Below are 19,912 nucleotides of genomic sequence, written 5' to 3' on the forward strand. Positions count from 1 at the left end.
TAAGGCCACGAGTCTGTCACTTGTTCGGTGATGAATCGTTGACAGCCTTGGGCTTAACGTAGACAAGAAGCTTCTTCAGCCCCTAGGATCATTCTTCCCATACCAATTAATGGTGCTAGACAAGGCGGCGGGTTGCCGCTTTCCACCGTCATTTACCGCATGATAGTCATTCGAAGCACGGAGGTAAACGAAGAACATACTTTCTCTCGTCTTGCGAGAAAGATAAAGATCAAGAGGATATCGATTTGCCAACTTATGATTGATAGACCTTGAGCATTCTTGAATTCTGCGTAAGAGTAGCGAACCCGATCCAGTAATGAAATGTAGAGTTCAGCTAGTTAATCTTGACAGATCCCCCGCCTTCGATACGTCTTCGTCGAGTGGGACTTTGCATGTCGTCCACGTTTGGATCTGACCAGGACTTACCCCAAGCCGGGGTAGGAGTTGCCGGAGGCAGATAGTTTCCGAAGTGCTGGTACGGCGTGGGAGGGGGCATGGAATATGATGTGTGAAGTGGCGGTGCGGCAGTCCCGGGTTGGTGCCGTGAACGGTAGATGGAAAATAGCGTATTGATGAAAACCGTCAAGAAGGATAGCGAAGTCAACGTGAAGGTCTGAATGTGGCGCCGACACGATCATAACAATAATCAATCATCACAAAAAGAAGAATACGATGAGTTCGGAGGGAATGGGAACGAGTAAAAAGGGCAGAACAGCACTCACTAAAGTTTTCCAACTGATGGGCTCTACGAACCCATTCACTACTTCCGCGATCAGCTCGGCGCCGACTTTGGCACGTCCAACAATGCTTGGGTCACGGTTCATACACGATTCCCAAACTCCGCATTGGTGCGACATGGCAGGAACCGTATGGGTACCGCAATTGGTCTTGTACTGCGTCGCGCACATGGCAATCTCCTGTACGATATCTGATGCGAAGAATTTGTTCAGTGCTATTGGTTTCCCGATCGCGTAGAGGTGCCGACTTACCCATTGAGTACTCGGAGATCCTCTCTTGGACATCACGCTGGACTGTAATGATAAACTGAACCACGAGGTACAGGAACAGCAGGATCAACGCTAAGTTGAAGAAGAACTGCAAATACCTGATGAAAAGCAGTACCATTAGTCAGAAGCGCGCAGGAATAACAATAACCAGGACATACCCAGACAGAATATATGGAAGATCAGACTGCGGAGCAGGCGGTGAAGGCATATGCAGTGTATAGTGGTTCGAAGTGCTCTGTCTAATTGGAGCCACTCTCTTATTTTCGTCTTCATCTTCTGAGTCGCTCGCGTCCTCTTCTGTGACGCCTTGTGATCGTAGTTTTTCTGCTCGGGCTTTAGTCCGAGACTTGTAGACTCGTCGCAAAGCGCCCGCAGCAACAGAACGACCTCGCTTCTCCTCGGTTTGTGGGGGTGTTGCTTCGCTCATATCAACATCACGTACTTCAGGCTCGAATATGGGTTTAGTTGGCGAGAAATTGGGAGGGGGTGCCCATGGGTGCACGGGCGGTGCTGGCGTGGATGGTGTCGCATTGAAGATAAAGGGAACATTTCGATTGGCACCGAACATAGGCGATGAAGGGGGTTGTAGTGGAGGAGGTTGCCAGTTTGCATCGGTTAAAGGACCTGCTCATACGTTTTGAAACTGAAACCAATAGATAAATGAAGGATATTTACGTTTCTTGGGTGTCGCTGGGTCATCTTTCCTCGCCCAAACTGGTTCCACCGATTTCCGTGAAGTGTAATCCCAGTCCATTGGTGCCTCTGTGGAGCGTGCACTTCGCAGATGAGACATCGTGGTAGGATCAGATAAGGGTTGAGTTCGTAAGTTCCGTGGTGGTATGGAGGTATTATGCAAGAAATAGCGCAATTAGTACAGAAATGAAGAATGCGTTGTGGTCGTCGTCGTGGACGATGTAAGAAACTGTTTGTTCATGTTGACGCGTGTGCAGGTGATCACGCGACTCCGGCGACTTTGGGCGCTTAACGGAAACGCAAATGTTCCGCACTTTCCTCCGCACACCTGGAAATCGAGCTTTCCTTTCGGCTCCTGGACAATGCGTGGTTCCATGCTCCACAGCACGTCGTGGCTTTCACCAAATTGGTGGAACATCATGGTCGACGCCTCCATCTAGCAACTTGATCCCAATGGTCATTGAACAGACGGTGCGCAGACGTTCCCTGCCGAATCCCGATTCCTGCGTGTTCTTATCGACGCACAGGGAAGGGGGGAGCGTTCATATGATATATTCTCGCGGCTTCTGAGGGAACGCGTCATCATGCTCTATGGACCGGTCTGTCACTTCATCTCGTTCGCAAATAGGCAGCCATTCAAGTTATGTTATGCGTGCACCCTAGATTCGGGATACAGATTCCGCGTTGATCGTTGCTCAGCTACTGTTTCTCGAGGCGGAAGAAACATCCAAACCAATTCACCTTTACATTAATTCGCCAGGCGGCAGCGTGACGGCTGGCCTTGCAATCTACGACACGGTAAGCACCGTACCGTAGCCCCATGTTCATTCTCATGCTGACTACCATATATGTCGCAGATGCAGGTAAAATAACTCTGACTGTGCCGTTGCCACGCTCAATTAATTGTGTAGTATGTCTCGTCGCCCATACATACCTACTGCGTTGGCCAGGCTTGCTCGATGGGTTCACTCCTGCTTGCTGCAGGTAAGTCGTGTATGGTACAAGGTTGTTTGAACGACTAACAAGGTTATATGAAGGTGAAAAGGGGAAACGGCACTGCTTGCCCAATGCAAGCATCATGATTCACCGTTCGTGCACTTTCTTCTCTATCTTCCTATGCGTGTACACGGCGTGCGGCAAACGCTTCTTGTTTCAATATGTTCACCTTCGATGGGTGTTCTGAACAAGAGAAAGTGTGGGAGTGGAACAAGATGTTTCAACTGAGTTACCGCCGCCGTAGAACAGAAAGTTCGTGCAAGCACCTGATGCTTTACGGCGGGTATGACTTGAGTGGAATATCTTATTTCCTTCTCTTTCTCGCACTTCTACCCAAGGAGAACGCTCGAACATTACTCGGACGTCGTGGGCTGCTGCACACAGTGTCTATGTGATTATATAGCAAATCCAACACTCATCTTCTTTTAGAACCATCTGGCGGAGCTTCTGGACAAGCATCAGACATCGCCATCCACGCCAAGGAGATTCTACGTGTCAGGGAGCTACTTACCGGGATCTATCAACGGCACTGCAGCAAACCAGAGGAAGCGAAGGATGTTGGTATGCAGCGCTTCGGTAAGAGAGCTTTGCGCAGTAATGTGATGCTATTTTTTTGATTGACTGATTGTTGCTGTAGAACGGGCACTGGAGCGCGACTACTTCATGACGGGTAAGATTGTGTAATCCCCTTGACCAACGCTCATTCGTTTTTGTTTTACAGCCCAAGAGGCACTTGAGTTTGGGATTGTAGATGGTATCCTTGAGAAGCGACCGCGGTCTGATACGGATGCTTCTTAATGGTGTGGTGATGCTAGCTGGATGGAAACTATCTGCGTCGTTACCTCTTTGTTTCGCCGTTTCGTATCTTTTGCAAACATCTATAAGGGCCCCACTCAAGCACCCTTATCACTCTACAAGAGCTCAGCACACCACATCAGATGATCATCAGCACAAGGTCGATCTGTGCTCATGATGATATGTGTCTAAATTTATCTGCAGGAACTCTTCCAAGTGTTTGCACGTCATATTGTATTCGCCATCCCCCTCTCGCGCGAAACCTATGCAGCCCCCACTACGTATGCCTCGAGTGGTGAGTCGCATCGCCATGCTGGCCAAAGGTGCAAGAGGCCCGCCCGTTTCAGGTCGTTGCAATTGAGAACGGTGAAGGTACCATCGAACATATCAAGTCAAAATCGTGCTCAACATTGATATGTAGATAGCTACAGAGATGTTCGTAAGTTTTGTGACGCGTGGGTCCAGCTCCAGCGGGTGCGAAGATGCTGCGAAGTCATTGCGCAAGTGTATTCTCGCGGCATCTCGTCCGTGATACCCACCGATTGGCGACCACGGCCCTGGGCGCATAGCATGAGATCAGATGAAACGGGCAACTACAGCCATTTATGGACTTCTCTAAAACATTGGGACCCTTGGTCTCAGCCCCGCTGGATACTTTTATGTACGCTTGTAGGCGAAAACGTTTATTGGTTGTTGCTTTACCCCACTCACCAGCGCGATGAAGCCGGTCAACGTCCTCGTCTTCGCGCTTGCAGGCGTCCCCTGCGTACTCGGGGGGCTGGTGCAACGCGACGGGTTGATACCCATAGTCCGCTCCAATATTCCCTTAGTCAGGACGAGAGATGGGAGATACGGCGTTACGGTCAACATGGTAAGCAAACAATATTGCAATCTTGGGGCTTATCCACCGATAGGTATTTTCTTTGCATAGTCTTCGTCCAATCCGCAAACCCTCACTTTTGCGCTGTCTACCGGCACCGGGCTTGTATCTGTCCTGGGATCCTCATGTTCAAACTGCACGGGATCGGCAACGTGGGTTTCTCCCTCCAGCGTTGTTCAGGATTCGAGAATGACGGCCACGTTTCCATTCGCAGATATGATCCTGCCTTGTCGAGCAGCGCTAGACTTTTAGAAGGCACTCAGGGGGTGTCGGTCCTTGGACAGTCAACGCAAGGAAACCTGGTTAGAGAAGACTGCACATTACAGAAGGAAGATGGGACGGCGTGGGCTTATCCAAACCAAACTGGTGAGGGTAGTTGGCTGCACGATTGATGTTCGATAACGAGTACTATTTCAGTTGTCGTCGCTAACCAGTCGAGTCCCATCTTTGGAGGCGCTTCTGGTCTACTTGGTCTCGGAACCAACGCTCTTTCGGGCAACTTTAATGAAACATTATTTGCCGGGTGGCTGTCACGGAATCCAGGCAGGACTAATTTCTCATATGGGATGCAATTGCAGCCCTTGGGGGCAGATGGATCGACGGAGGGAGGCGTGTTGCATTGGGTAGTGCCCGACGATTCCGCGTTCCAAGGGACTATGTCGGTCAAGGACAAGCTCTCAGTTGGACCAAGCGACATGAACTTGGACTGGGTGGTGAACCTGGACTCCTTCTCTATCTCGGCAGGGGACCTCAAGATCTCGAAAACCAACGAAAGAGTCGCTATTGATCCATTCTTCCCGGGCATATTCCTGCCTCAAAGCGTCTCGCGTCCTCTATGTACGTTGAGGTCTGTCCCTAAGCTGTTTTTGTGCTTACTGTTAAATCATGACAGTTGCTGGGATCCCTGGATCTTCATCACAGCCATCATCTTCGAGTCCTGCCACGACTGCGTACACTGTTCCGTGCGATACGCAAGTGACACTCGACGTGCGTTTCGGAGAGTTCTCAGTCACACTAAGAGAAGACGTACTCGTATTCAAAAATGGAACGACGTGTACCAGTGCCTTCGAGGAATGGAATGACCAAGGCATGTCCGAGTTTCTGTTCGGCGCTACGTTCATTTCCGCAGTCTACTTGTAAATACCCTTTCCCAGCTTGCCACATCGCTGTCTGATCTCACGTTCTAGGGTCTTCACGATCTCTGGTTCCAATGATGGCAGCATCGGATTCGGCGCAAGGGCTGGGCAGGCGACTAAAATACACCCAGCAGCCATAGCTGGCATCGTCATCGGCTCTGTCGCCATTGTGGCGATCATTGTGTTTACCGCCGTCCTTGTTCTTAGGTCCCGTAGGAGACGCCGCGATGACAGCAAGCAGGAGAACAAGATCGAGCCCTTCGGGAACGTCACGACGCAAGTCGACGAACAAAGAGGCCTACTGATGCCCCAAACGCCCACGACCGCTGGTACACAAGGTGGATTCAATATTACTCCCGTGTCTTCGCCGAATCCGTCAGCGTATACGACCCCCTTCCCCTCGGCGAATACAAGACAGTCGTTCGTAACGCCGCTGAACGCCGCACCGGTCGCACCGTCTACCGCTAATGAGATCGATCTCCTCGCCCCGCCACCCCCGTATAGCGGGTCGTCGACATCGTCGCATACGACTGAAGTACAGACCATCCAACTACAATCTACTGTTGGCTCTTCCTCGAGGCCAACCTCAGCAAACTCAGCCAGCCAAGGGTATGGGTTCCAGCAAGAAAAACGACGGCGGTTATCATGAATGCGATTATGCCTACTCTATCTTTGTTGTAAGTTTGTATAAACCTATTGATTAACGACCAGTCTGTATCATTTACATGAACATTCCCATTCCTTCCCTCCTTCCTTCCTTCCCCCTTCCCTCCTTCCTGTATATTCTGCGAACACTTCTAGTGCGCCATTTACATACCATTTCGAGGTTCCTAATCATATACCTTGCTTTTCTCTCGGGGGCTTTATCTGTTATCTGTTAAAGGGGTGTGCGTTGGACATTCAACAGCGATAGACTATGATAGCGAATTGCATAAAAAGTACACGATCTCGACGAAGAAAACGATGCTATTTCAATAGATAGATAAAAACTGAATGTTCATTGGGATCTAAAAATTGCTATGGCTATGGCCGGGAACCATTGTACAACCTATCATCAACCCAGTTCGGGGGACCGTAATTGTTGTTGTAGGATGGTGCAGTGTAATCAGTGCTTCCGCCCTGGTACGGACTGCGTTGATGAGCGACCCTACGTAGATATACAAATTTAGCGATGGGGATGGATGAGTGGATCAACTTGAAACACGAACATCGAACCAGGTCTCAAGGCCGCTGGCACAGCGCCCGGCATGCCAGGCGGCGTCCTCATGGGTGGGCCGCTAGGTCTGCGAAGACCGGCTAAGGGATCGCTTCGGTCGACACTATCTAAGCGTTGATGGCGTATCCGGGCGAGCGCAGGATCCACGATCACAGGAGTCATCGTAGATGAGCGGCCGCGGCCTCCAACGCAGCACCGTTTCACAGCTGAAAATATCCATGACCATCATCAGCGCACTGAAACACTTCGTGATACCCGAGGGGGGATAGGAGGACGTACCCATGATCAGAGCCCAAAGGAGGAGCAGGGCGAGAATACCGGCGGCGACAGTTACTGGTATGGAGATTTGCAGGTTCTGGGTGTACCATGCCTACAAAATAGGGTATTTAGCGGGGACGCGAGGGATAAAGGGTGGGTGGTGCAAACCTTGGCTTTTTCGATGAAACTTCCAGCCTGGCAGCGCCCGGTCTGGCATGTGCCGCCGTACCCACAAGGCGAGCCATCTACAAGCATCGCTTGCAGCAGCACACACGAGTTGCTCTGGGAAGGATTCTTGCATGAAACACGACATGATTCGTCGCCTCTGTTCGGGCAAGCCTCCCGAAGGTTCATAGACGCCCCAATCGTTTGGCATTGCACTTCAACTTGAGTCAGCCAAAGTAGCGAGTTGGAAGGGAAGAGCACTCACGGGCGACAGACGTGCAAAGGCCGCTAGCACATCTCAGATCGTTAGAGCCACAGCTCTGACCGTTGGGCGCGAACTGATCTGCGGGACAGGACGACGAATTGCCTGTGCAGGTTTCCTGCGTATCACATCGCCCATCCTTCGCTGCGCGACATACTTGAGTTGTCGGCGCGAACGAGCATTGCTGGGTGCAACATGGGCTGCTGTCGGGATCACACACGGCACCTGATCTGAATTTGCAGGTCGCGGAGTCGCAGCATGGGGAGTTGATGCCTTGGCCAGGATCACAGTCTTCGCCGTTCTCGACGATGCCATTGCCACACATCTGCAGAGAGATTGTTGACCGTGTAGATTGGGAGGGATCGATCAGACACGATGTGTTCGTCCGGCCGCTGCCTGTGCCCGACATGAGGGAACCTGGTGATGTCGATGTATCAGCAGCAGCTCAGCGGTTGATGCGAATAACATACATATGTTCCCAAGACTGCAGGGAGAGAAATTGGTTTCCCCGGCTTGGGCAACAGGGCTCATGATAAATCTCGCGTCGGCATTACAAGAGCTTGCGCTGAGCGGGCAACAATTTTGCGTTCCGCTGCAGCCATCCGCGCACTAAAGAACACTGTTTGAGACCACGCCATTGACTACGGGCACACGGCTGCACTCACATCGTGCTAGATGACCGTTTCCATGAATTACTGATCGCTGCAAAGAAGACGGGACGACTTACAATCGCGCCGAAATTATGACCGATCTCATGTGCGATGACTTGCCACTCTGTTCGCCCCGATGTCGAAACTGCGGTGCCTGATACAACCGAAGGCGCTTGTCCCGAGGACGTTTGCTGACACCTGCATTCCTCACAAGTGTGAATGATCGGTATGTTCAGCGAATGGAAGGGACACGCACAATGTGGCTAACCAGGCGATTCCAACTTCCGTGCCTGTGGGGCAGCCGCTCATCAGATGCCAGAGGCCGACGCCGTCATCACCCTTCGCACCGCGCCATGCAGAGAAGAGGGACAGGCGGTCGTTAAGGGTGACGGTACTGCAGTCGACATTCCAAGGCATGGAAGCATCGGGGGTACTCGGGCATCTTTACGTTGTGTCAGGATGCAATTAACATGAGGCTGTGTGTGAGCTGATGGACATACGTCGAGTCCTGGATCTGTAACTCTATAATACCCAGGCTAACATTGAAAGATGACTGGACAACAACATATGTCAGTGGTCGGACAGCTGGCGAGGCTTATGATTACGCTACCTTGTACAGTGAGCTAGCAGTGTTCCAATCCGTCAGGATCCTGGTAGTAGCATTCTCTTTCGAGCCGTATTGCGCGGTGAACTTGCAATCAGATGCTACGCCCATGTACAGCTAGTTAGGGAAGACAATTTCAGTCCATCACGGGAGTTCCGTGTATCCTAGCTCTGGAAAATCGCTTACCAAGCGCTGGGACTTGGGGCAACTCGAAGTGTCGCCAATGGAGTTGACGAAGCTTGCCCAGGATATCAGGGGGAGTGTATGATAGATGGGGGATACTTACTTGGAATCCATGCCACTCCCAACAACGTCGTCTCGCCGCGCAAGGTCGTCGCCGAGGCCGAATCCCAGCGTCTCATACCACGAGGGGGAGGTGAGGGGCTTCTGACCGAAGGTACCCATCATGTCCGCATTGTAAGGCAGCGAATCGTGGGCGCAGCTCTGCGGCCTCGCCTGGCGGGAGCCATCGTCGAGCCCCAGCTTACCTGCGCTTAATTTGACTCCTGATGCGACTAGTTTCTCCTCTTGAGGCGTCATAGCGTCTGAGTCCCTCCAGATGACGAGCGATGAATCCACTTCATACCCATCAATTTCATGGACGATCTGTGGGTCCAGCTGGTGTTTCGTGCGCAGGTAGTTGTCCTTGGTCATAATGTGGTAGACATCGCCTTTGACAGAGAAGGCGCCCTCGAAGATGGGCGCGAGGCCCTTGACTACGTCGCCTTGATGGTGGACTACGATTCGCGCCCAGCCCAGAGTTGGAAGCGTTGAATGGGCAACGTTGGCAGCATCCTCCCGCATCCGTGCTGGTGACACGCTTGTATGGAGAACCTCACCCAAGTACGCCCTGACTGACTCCTTCGTCAGCGGGACAGTGTGCGAGAGAACTGATCGTCCATCAGAGGTCGTAGTGTAGTAGTGGATCCTAGCAGCAGGATGTATTAGATGTTCGTTTGGTCGAAGGTGTAGGTGGTAGGTTTCGTTGAAGGCTGAGACTGTGAGTCTGAACGAGTCGTCGTGTCGCAGGGTTGTTGATCTGGGAAGGGGGATAGCTCTGCGTATAAGTGTGTCTTGGATAACAGGGCGTCGGGGGAATATCTCGAGCGCCAGAGTCTCTGGATGAGCGAGTCGTTTCAGCGGCCTCGGTGGCGCGCTAGAGCCTGAAACCGTCGACAAACAGCATCGCAATCACCGTCCGCCGCGAGGTCAGTGTCTTTCGAATTTTATTGTCCGTTGATTCCACTCACCAAGAGCAGCATTGGGCCAAGATAGTAGAATCACGACAGCGAGCGTGAAAACATAGGAAAGCCTTGTCATTGAAGGAATGTAGACCGGCCTACAGACGGTGAAAGGAAGCAGGATTTATAAGAAACCATCGGAGCTGCCAGTGCATGGCGCTAAGCCCAGCTGCGGCCCAACGCCAAGCCCTGATGTGTAGAGTATTATTAGACATACCTGCGGCTCTTGCAAGGTTCAACTCGAAGATTGGGGAAGGGGGAATAAAGGGAATGGAATGGGGGGAGGGGGGCAAGGAAATCTACCACTCTGATCAAACGACGACCACTAACGAACTACGTGAAGAGTGAAACCAAGCAAGAAGATCGCACCGCCGCTGTTCTGGCACAATAAGGAGGTATTACGTAAGCCACATGTAACCAGCTCCCACTGTTTGGGATCAAAATCAGTTGCAACCAGCGCTGAATGAGAGCTTTGGTTTACTCGGGTGACATGTGGGCGACCCACTCTGTACCAAGCCTTGTTGGTGGCCTTTACAAGTAAATCTCAGCATTTCTGAACAGCCTCATCCGCTGGTTTGTAATTTTAATCGCCAAGGATGATGCAGTTACAACGATTATCTCCTTTTTTGACCTACTTATATAGCATTATATAGCCCAGAGCCTTCATCCCCAGAGCCCACACTGCGTACTCGCTAGCTGTTAGTGAAATCTCGATTTCATGGTCGGTACAGGGGTACAGGGGGTACAGGGGCTCATCCTAGACCTGAAAAGTGAAGGATGCACATCGCCGCTTTTGTGCTCGTCCCGACCAAAGGACCCACTGAACGAAGGATCCAGCGAACTCTTCTCGGGAAAGATCAGCACAAAGGGGGACTCTGCGTATACTAGGAGGTAAATATACCTGATCCCTGACTCCTCATGACCTTGCCGTCCAGCTATACCCCCTCTTTGGCACGACCTCTGTTTGGTCGGTGCGAATATCTCTTATATCTGTGGTAGACAGCGAGCCGACCAAGGTCTTACCTTTCTTTGCCTTTTGGAGCATTTTCATCTACGATACAAGCGCCTGAAGTATTTGTCTCCGTTACCCTGAAATCGAGTCCGTGAAGCCCTTTTGATGGGAGCGCGCAGCGATGAGCCTAATGTTGCCTACGAATGGGTACAACGCCTAACCCACACTCCACCAGTCCGATGTCCATTGAAGAGGAGTCTGGGGCCTCACTGCCTGCAGCATCGAAGACTAAGGCAGAGCACATCCACGAAATCGATGAGACATTCCTGCAGCTTGAGGCAGCCCTAAAGAGACAGAATGACCTGACGGGGGACATGATAGTGGCAAAGAATACGATCATCGGGAACTTAAGCTCTCTAATGACAGTGGTAAGTGGTTCCAAGCGCGTAGCGTCTGCAAGCTGACTAGACTTATTACAGTGTGCTTTCATCGGCGCCGTGCAGGCGCAAGTCATCGACTGGACACGAGAGGAGAACAACACCAGCCTCGAGATCTTCACGAACTTCGTCTCCTTCTTTGGCCTCACGCTGGACATCCTCGGCGTAGGCACGGGCGTCATCCGGCAGCTCATGCTGCAGCACTCCGTCAAACGCATGGAGACTCAAGCTACGCGTCTTCGCGACAACGCCGATAGGTTGCAACGGCAATTCCATCGCTTGCGAAGCGGCACCGCATTTCCAGACGATCTACAAGGGCCTAGGGGGCAGCGATTTCTTAAGAATGCGTACACGATCAAAGATCAGCTCGCGAAACAGATAGCACTCTTAGACGACATGCGAGAGATCCAGCGGTTTCGGTCCGATCTAATCTTCACAGACAGGGTGGACGATTCGGAGGATGCGGAGAAGCGCCATGGCGTTGAGGATTCGTCTTCGTCTCTGCTATCCTCGGCTGGACCCAGTTATGAAGCTCGAAGACGGAGTAGTATGGGCACTGCTATGCAGTTCGTCCGAGCGATGCCGCATCAGCTGCCCATGGTGTCAATGGGAGGGGGGATATTCTTTCTTTTATGTTCTGTGATTTGGCTGGCAACATCGACGCAACCCAAGTTGATATGGGTCCCGTGTCTAGTGGCCGCCGCAGTCACACTTGTGTGCACATTGGTGCCTAGTGCTTGGTTCTATGAGGGTGAGTAGGTTCATCAACACGAACGCCTTTGCATCAGTTGACGGCGATGTAGGAAATATGGAGCAACTACTCAACGAAGAGATTGAGGCATACGAAGAACATTTCCAGAAAGTGAATTCTCAAGGCGTGGTGGGAGCTTGAACCGCAAAAGCATCGCTTGGCTCAGTTATCCTTCTTCCATGTTGTTCAGACTTCAACTTAGACCTGTGTACCAGTGTGCCAGAGCCTGCGAAGGGAACCCAAACAATTGCTAACCTCTACACCATATCTTTTGAGGATCCTCTTGACGCAGCCTGGGCTCATTTTGCCCAAGCAATATTCATCCGTCAGCCGGTATGCCATGTGGGCCTCCCCTCACACAGTACCAGACGCAAACCAGGCGGCCCGTCTGACAATCCAGGCTTGATGACCTGCAAAACCTCGTCACCAGAGTCGCTTGAGGAGTCGTCATCAGGGGTACAGGAGTCCCTCCACTCCACTCCCATAGGTACGTCAACAGCACCGCCTCTGACTGACGGTAAAGGTATATAAATCAGGCTCACTATGTTCTCCTTTCATTCCAAATCATATAAACTTTACAGACCCTCCTATAATCGATGCCTCTCTTCGGAAAATCTCATCACGATGTGAGGTACCCTCATTCTTGTTTCGAGTGCTATTCCTAATAGGCCATGTTTACTCTACAGAAGACTGCGCCAGCTCGTCGCCATGACCAAGCGACAAATATGGCTGGTGCCACTGGCTTCGCTCCCAGTCATACAACGACTGGTACTGGTCCAGGTCCCGCTGCCGCAGGCTACATGGCGGCGCCGGGGACTGGTGCTGGCGCTGGACCCTTGGCGTCGGGTGTAAACCAAACCCCGTACAACCATAACAGCTCTGTACGTTTTCTCATCACAACCACCAAAGCTCCTCAAGCTGACCATTCCCCCAAACCTGTTCAGAATATTCAGCGACGAGATGGAGGTGTTGGTGCTAGCCAAGGCGTCAACGATCCTTACTCGTCCGTGACTGGCGCAGGCACAGGTGTCGGGTACGGTTCAGCAGATATACCCCCCGCAAGTACCTTGGGCCACGGCAATGAAAGACACCGAGATGGCTCTGGCAAGCGTTTCTCAGGCAAGGTCGAGCACGCTGTCGGATCCATGCTAGGCAGCAACGCGCTGAAGGCTAAAGGATTGCAGAAGCAGCAGTAAGTCTCATTCTATTCTCCAGAGCTGAGATGCTAATACTCATTGACCCGGTTGTAGCGAAGCAGACTCCATTAACCTTCAAAGTCAAGAACTGGCTGAAGCAGAGCGCCTGGAAGCTGAGGCTCTTAAACGAAGGGAAAGAGCGGTCGCTCACGGTGTGTTCCAACTCGCTTTAACAATTGTACAAGACACTAATCGATAAACGCAGGCGCGCACCCGGATAACCAAATTTTAGGAGGCGGGACAGGTTATTAAGCCAATCACAGAAAGAATATTTATTTCAATCACGCATTTGTACAGTAGTTATGGCGTTTTAGGACATTTTATGGTGTACCCAATATTCAGTCGTCAGGGGTAGATGCGAGGGGCTAAAGCACGCATCCGCAAAGCATTAAGAAGCGATACGGTGCAGGGCAGGACCACTTCAGCCGTGCACATTGCATGCTCAAGGAAGCGGGATGCATTAAGAATACACTAAAAAGTCACAACACTATCAATAAAGTTTACGCTAATCATCGTCAACGAAAAGAGAGTCGTCGCCAGCACCGTCATCTTCGTCAGAACCAATCTCAATGTACGCCGGTTTCGCTGCAGCCGCTCTAGCGCCTCGCGGGCCTCGTGCAGGGGGTTTCGGAATATCATCAAACTCTTTATCGTCATCATCATCGTCATCATCATCGACCACGCGGCGGGCTGCTGGCTTTGGCTTTGGCTTGGGAGGCGAGGCAGGTTTCATACTCTGAGATATCTTCCTCTTCTCCGGAACTTTCTTCGTCGCACCAGAAGGACCAGGCGGGCCGTTGAAGAAGTCTGCGACCGATTTCTGTTTAGGAGGAGTCAGTTTCTTCTTCTTTACGGGCTTCTCATCGTCGTTGCTTTCGTCGTCGTCGAGGCTGCAGAATTGCCCATCATCAGAATGGGTAATGTCTGTAAACATGGAAATTACTTGCCTTTTGCGCTTGGTTTTCGCTTTACCTTTACCCTTGCCTGTCCCGCTGTCGTCATCAGAAACTGGGAGGCTCTTAGCTGTTGGTTTGGGAGCTTCTCGCTCGATGATCTCGAAATCAGACTCGTCGTCAGACTCAACCTTGGTTGCCTTCTTGGACGAACTTGACGCCTTTCTGGCGGTTGTTTTTGGTACGGGTTCGTCTTCGTCTGATTCAGGAAGGCTAGCAACTTTGGCCGGTTTTCTGGCCGGGGCGCGCTTTGTTGGCTTCGCCATAGGAACGTCGCCATCGTCATCGCTAGCCTCGTCTTTGATGGCTTTCGATGCAGGTTTTCGCTTCGTCGGTTTCGTCGCGGCTGGTGGTAGATCGTCGTCGTCGTCGCTCTCGCTCTTCTTTACCACTTTCTTCTTGGCCTCCGGTTTCTTCGCCTCAGCGGCCGCTTTCTTCTTCGCAGCAGCTTTCGTAGGCTTGAAGTCGTCATCGTCGTCAGACTGCCCCTTGCGGCGGAAGAAACCAGTTATAGACTTTCGCGTCTCCAAAACGGCCTGCCGTTTCTTGATCGTCTTGCCGGACGCATCCTTTGTCGCCTGAGATAACCATTCATTGTAGGATGACTGAGGGAACGTTCAGCCATTGGTCATCACATAGGATGTTACCTTCGACTTACATGCCATTCTTCAAGGAAGCGATCCAAGTCCTCGTTCCACATCTCGCTCGGCTTCTTCTCTAGCAAGGCCATCAGCTCAAGCTCCTTCTCATTGGCTTGTTGCCGCAATTTCCCTATCTAGTACAACTCGTCATCTGCTGTCCTGTTGGACATTATTTGGGAGTACGAACCTTCTCTTTCGTGAGACTGTAGATGGCCATGCCAAGAAGGTAATCGAAGTCAGTGGCCGAGTCTCCAGAACCCATTTCTTCCTCTTCTTCCGCAGGTTCGTCGGCACCATCGACAACTTCCTCGAGCTCACCTGCAGCCTTAGCTTTGGAGATCTTGGGGAAAGGGCGAAATTGGTGCTTCCGTAGGTCCTGAATGATGTCCGCCTTCTTACGATTGGAAACAGATAGCTGTTTATCGACAATCATTTGAATGAAACGAGCCTGGTTGCTGAGACGTTCAAAGACAGTCTGGAGTTCGTTGGCCAGAAAGTCCTACGGCAGCAGATATGTCAAGTTCAGTAACCTTGTGCTCCGAAAGTTCGCACCTTTCGCTTCTGATAGTACGCCAGCCGCACGGGATAGAATTCTTCAAGAATCTCCTCTGGACTGTCATACTTCTTCATCTTCCCATCGAAATCAAAGCACATCATATTGCTCGTGTTGATCTTCGTGGTCAGCTTGAAGAACTCTATCAGTCCTTGTTGCTCGGCCTTCTCCAGTTCTTTAGCGGGCATGGTGACGACATAGTGTACATTGAGGTTATCGTGGTACTCTTTGTAGTCCTGAAGAACCGTCAGTAACTTGTCCAAAGCTTTATGAAGCCCCAAAAATCGTCTCTTACTTTCACAACACCATCTCCCTTTTCGCCGATCATACCCTCGAGCTCCGCTTTGAAGTTTTGCGTCCATTTGTATATGGGAAGCTCTGTGATCTCGACGGTCGTGTCGTTCAGCTTCTTGGCGATCCCGGTAACATCATATTTGTGTTTGGCGACCATTTTGACTTCACCCTTGAAACCGCGCCACCATGGAAGCATAGGGACGACTTCTTCACCATTCATCAACCGACGTATGTTTGCGACGATGTCCACCGGATTGTAGCAAGGGATGGTGGTACTCCAACCTAGTCTCATTTGAGCTCGATGTACCCCTTGTAATGGAAGTACGCTTACCAGTACCGATACCTTCAGCACCGTTGACCAGCACCATCGGAATGATGGGCAAGTACCACTCGGGCTCAACGAGCAAGTTGTCGTCCGTTTGCCGTTTGAGAAGGGGATCATCCGACGGGTGGCATAATAATCTAGTCAAAGGTGCAATTTCCGTGTAGATGTAACGAGGAGAAGCGTGATCTTTTCCGCCTTGATCACGGGTACCATATTGACCATTGGGGGACAAGAGATTGATGTTGTTGCTTCCCACGTAGTTCTGGGCAAGGTTAACGATCGTCGCAGACAAACTCATTTCACCGTGATGGTAGGCGGCATGCTCAGAGATATAACCGACGAGTTGGGCAACCTGGGGAGCATCAGTAAAGCAACACCCACCTATATAATACTCGTACCTTGATTTCCTTCTTGAGCTTGCGCTTGAAGCACCCCCAGATGACCTTTCGCTGACCAGGTTTCAAGCCATCCGCGACGGAAGGAATGGACCGAATATTATCCGCCATGGAGAATAAAATAAGCTCCTTGTTAATGAAGTCGGTGAAGGGGATTTCGTCGATGTTATGGTCTAGATACGTTCCGGGCTGCAAAGAGCAAGTTGAGCAGGTGTTTGGCTGAATTGGAAGCCAATCTTCGAACCTTGAACTGTCTTAGCCATTCCTTACGATCATCCGCCTTCTTCTTGCTGAAGGCGAGGTCGATAAGGGCGCGTTCCTCGTCCTCCATAGTGGCAAATGGTATCATATGTTTGCCCATCTGACTGAAGTACTCTCGAGCATCTGCGTCGCTGCTTGTCCCCAACCCCTAGAGGGAACCTTAGTTATATCGAGGTGTGTATATCAAGGCGACGTACCTTGTAATACTTCGCCGTCCATTTCTTTGAGTCGGGCGTTTCTTCCAACCACGTCTCATACTCAGGTATCGTAAAGAAGTTCTTGCGTTGATTACCTTTCGTAACCTAACGAAAGTTAGCGACATCAGTGACGACACTAACAAACTGCTCACCCGAACGATGGGCGTCACAAACTCGACGAGGAATTCAGGGACTTTCAGTAGTGATGGGTAGAAGTGATCTAGGAAGTTTATGAGAAGTCCTTTGATGTGAGAACCATCATGATCCTAGTAACGAGGGTCAATGTAGGCGTTGAATCGAACGACGCTCCCTTGTGACCGTACCTGATCCGTCATGATCATCAATCGACCGTATCTCAGGCTGGAGACGTTGGTGTACTCCTTGTTGTGTTGTAGACCCATGATCTTCTTGATATTTTGGATCTCCTCGTTCTTCATGATCTGGTCGTGCCTCGCCTCACGCACATTGAGTAGTTTACCTCGAAGAGGGAAGACGCCAAAGTTGTCGCGACCGACAACGGCCAAACCAGCGACTGCCAGGGATTTGGCGGAGTCACCTTCGGTGAGGATGAGAGTGCACTTCTCTGCATTCTTGGTGCCGGCGTTGTTGGCGTCGGAGAGCTTGGCCATACCAGTCAACCTGCGTAATGATTATTATCACTGAAAACGGTATATTCAGGAATGCAAACCTGTTGCGCTTCGAACCATCAGTCTTTTTGATCTGCTGGTCAGCCTTGAATTTGGCCCAGTTCAGGACCTGATCGATGATAGACGACTTTTGAACTAGTGCGTATCAGCATACGTCCAAGGGTATTGGGCAAAGATACTTTACCTTTCTTCATGAACTCTTCCGAAAGGGCAGGTCTGGAACCGAACTTCCCCGCAGGGAGGGTCAAGGTCTCTTTCGTCTGACTGTCGAACGTCGGATTCTCGATCAAGGCATTCACGAAAATCCACATATGATTCTTGACCTGGGCGGGCTTAACGGTCGCTGCCTTGTTCTTCTTGGCTATGTGGGCGATGATGCTCTTTGAAAGTTGGTCCGCAATGTAGTTGACATGCGTTCCGCCCTTTATAGTCGAAATCGAGTTGGCAAAGGAGACTTGTTGGAAAGTACCGTCGGACGTAGCGAAAGCGACTTCCCAGCGCGGGCTGATTTGCTCGTAGATGACGGTGGGCTTTGCCTGCGCGGCGCCCCCAGAGTTCTCCTTAGCACCGGCGGTTGCGGCTTCTATGTACATCTCGACGTATTGTTTGAAAGTCTTGATTTTCAGTCGTTCGTCGTTTAGATAAACTTTGACATCTTTGACGGTGCCGGCCATATCGTACACGCGCTTCCTCAGCAGCCCAGCAGTGTCGGGGTCAATGTGCGTCATTCCGAACCGAGTCAGTTCCGGCTTGAACGTCACTCTCGTATATTCCTCGTTGCGCGAGTTTTTCGTGATTTTCGCCTTCCCCACTTGCGTCATGTTCTTCGTCCAAGTCTGAGAGTACTTCTTCCCATTCACCTTGTCCGCCGTCTCGATTGTGAATTCGAGTGAGTAAATGTTAGCGAGCTTAGCACCGTAGCCATTTCTGCCACCGGTCAGTTTCTTCTCGTCGTCGTCATAATTTGACGAGGATAGGAGGTGGCCGAATATGAGTTCAGGGATGTACATCTTCTCCGTGGTGTGCATTTCCACAGGTATCCCCTTCCCATTGTTGTAAACCGAGATCGTACAATTCTCGATGTCGATCGTGACCTTGAGCGAGTCCATGGTCGGGTCATTGACCTATTTACACTATGAGACCATAGCAGTGATATTCATCGACGCGACACGCACCTTGTTATCTGCAGCATTCACCAGAATCTCGTCAACGATCTTGAAGAAGCCCGGCACATATTTGACCTCGCGGTGTACCATACGCTTCGCGTCGGCATCGAATATCCACATGGCCTGTGTAATCGTTTCGATGCTCCCAATGTAGGAATCCGGGCGTTTGAGAATGTGCTCTAGTTGCGATAGCTGCACGACTTAGCGACGCGTTGGAAGTCCAATGAAACGCGACACTTACCTTCTGGTACGTCTCGGACGCGGTCTTCTTCTTTAAAGGACCCTTGTTCTGGCCAGGCAACGGGGGTACGTCGTCCTCTGACTCTCCTAGTCCTGCATCCACGTCCATAGCACTGTCCTCCGCATTGTCATCGTGGTCGACGAGTACTTGCTTAGCCTTTCCCTTTGCAGACTTTGTCGCGGCGGGTTTGGCTTTAGTTGTTGTTGCCTTCGACCTGGGTGCTGACTTGGACTTGGTAGCCTGATGCAACTTGGAATGAGTCTTTCCAACGTGCCACTAACGCGATAACTGACTTTAGGAGCTGGCGCGTAGCCCTCGCTGTCCGATCCGTCGCTAATGTTGTCAAAATCGAAGTTCTCACCCTCTGAGGAACTCATCGAGGTTGCTAAGGAGGGTTGGTCGCAGTTGCAGAAAGAAACGAGGATGCAACTTGCACAGAGTCTTCAACGCGACGGGTTCGTCACGTGACAGTTCCGCCTCAAACCATCTCCATCTCGTGGTTTCCCACGATTGAGTTCTTGAGGCTCGTTGGCCACGCGCAGGCTTCTACATCCATTTTTGTACCACGACGACGAGGTTAGGCAGCACGGTCTCCTGCCAGAGGGTGTTCCTTCGTCAAGGAACTTAACCTGAGAATGTCCGTGCGTCCTGGAAGGACTACAAACTTTCTGTGTATGCGGCAATGCCCTTGTCTGATATGGCTATGCGGTTTCTATGTTTCCGATGGCCCAACACCATCATCATCATGCCCAACATCCTTGCTCGCGCGGGAACTACCCCAAACACGGTCCAACCCCAATTTGCCCAATTTCACCGTATCAACCGGGTACATGTTTGCATTAGCTCAGTCCTCTGGATAGGGACCCACACCGCGTCTTAGTAGCGTTAGCATACTTCTTGTAGTATACAACAGCAGATTTACACACATATATTCAGGGCCTGTCACGTGATAGGCCGCTTCAATTGAAGTCGATCAGACTTTTGACATCCCGCAGCCGGA

The 19,912-nt window shown here is 51.2% G+C and overlaps 6 protein-coding genes across 6 annotated transcripts; 3 read left to right on the forward strand and 3 right to left on the reverse strand.

Annotated features, from left to right (window-relative positions):
* Positions 1–334: 334 nt before the first annotated feature.
* On the reverse strand, positions 335–1,800 carry PC9H_004146 (uncharacterized protein; the record flags this gene model as incomplete). Its single annotated transcript, XM_036773733.1, has 5 exons — positions 335–613; positions 723–928; positions 990–1,105; positions 1,166–1,631; positions 1,683–1,800. 5 exons carry the CDS (start codon positions 1,798–1,800, stop codon positions 335–337), a joined length of 1,185 nt encoding a protein of 394 aa, XP_036635206.1.
* A 353-nt stretch (positions 1,801–2,153) lies between these two features.
* PC9H_004147 (uncharacterized protein) lies at positions 2,154–3,494 on the forward strand (the record flags this gene model as incomplete). Its single annotated transcript, XM_036773734.1, has 8 exons — positions 2,154–2,171; positions 2,228–2,299; positions 2,364–2,507; positions 2,612–2,684; positions 2,738–2,788; positions 3,126–3,272; positions 3,334–3,366; positions 3,418–3,494. The coding sequence occupies 8 exons, from the start codon at positions 2,154–2,156 to the stop codon at positions 3,492–3,494; spliced, it is 615 nt and encodes a 204-aa protein (XP_036635207.1).
* A 715-nt stretch (positions 3,495–4,209) lies between these two features.
* Positions 4,210–6,156, forward strand: PC9H_004148 (uncharacterized protein; the record flags this gene model as incomplete). The annotated part of the gene is made up of 6 exons (XM_036773735.1): positions 4,210–4,362; positions 4,423–4,523; positions 4,586–4,737; positions 4,789–5,208; positions 5,264–5,507; positions 5,559–6,156. 6 exons carry the CDS (start codon positions 4,210–4,212, stop codon positions 6,154–6,156), a joined length of 1,668 nt encoding a protein of 555 aa, XP_036635208.1.
* Positions 6,157–6,530: 374 nt separating this feature from the next.
* PC9H_004149 (uncharacterized protein) lies at positions 6,531–9,982 on the reverse strand (the record flags this gene model as incomplete). Its single annotated transcript, XM_036773736.1, has 14 exons — positions 6,531–6,654; positions 6,716–6,929; positions 7,003–7,093; positions 7,150–7,361; positions 7,412–7,825; positions 7,879–8,017; positions 8,074–8,079; positions 8,136–8,256; positions 8,315–8,500; positions 8,559–8,611; positions 8,669–8,779; positions 8,849–8,900; positions 8,949–9,825; positions 9,913–9,982. The coding sequence occupies 14 exons, from the start codon at positions 9,980–9,982 to the stop codon at positions 6,531–6,533; spliced, it is 2,670 nt and encodes an 889-aa protein (XP_036635209.1).
* Positions 9,983–11,094: 1,112 nt separating this feature from the next.
* Positions 11,095–13,491, forward strand: PC9H_004150 (uncharacterized protein; the record flags this gene model as incomplete). The annotated part of the gene is made up of 10 exons (XM_036773737.1): positions 11,095–11,283; positions 11,335–12,043; positions 12,096–12,172; positions 12,246–12,376; positions 12,412–12,530; positions 12,625–12,674; positions 12,730–12,924; positions 12,988–13,235; positions 13,294–13,391; positions 13,445–13,491. 10 exons carry the CDS (start codon positions 11,095–11,097, stop codon positions 13,489–13,491), a joined length of 1,863 nt encoding a protein of 620 aa, XP_036635210.1.
* Positions 13,492–13,744: 253 nt separating this feature from the next.
* TOP2 (DNA topoisomerase 2) lies at positions 13,745–19,289 on the reverse strand (the record flags this gene model as incomplete). The annotated part of the gene is made up of 17 exons (XM_036773738.1): positions 13,745–14,129; positions 14,187–14,797; positions 14,851–14,967; positions 15,021–15,332; positions 15,386–15,622; positions 15,682–15,962; positions 16,012–16,357; positions 16,404–16,589; positions 16,645–16,809; positions 16,859–16,963; positions 17,011–17,124; positions 17,182–17,497; positions 17,547–17,640; positions 17,690–18,629; positions 18,681–18,863; positions 18,913–19,152; positions 19,206–19,289. 17 exons carry the CDS (start codon positions 19,287–19,289, stop codon positions 13,745–13,747), a joined length of 4,716 nt encoding a protein of 1,571 aa, XP_036635211.1.
* Between the last annotated feature and the right edge of the window lie 623 nt (positions 19,290–19,912).

The sequence above is a fragment of the Pleurotus ostreatus genome (genome assembly GCF_014466165.1).
Source record: "Pleurotus ostreatus strain PC9 chromosome Unknown scaffold_2, whole genome shotgun sequence".
NCBI lineage: Eukaryota > Fungi > Basidiomycota > Agaricomycetes > Agaricales > Pleurotaceae > Pleurotus > Pleurotus ostreatus.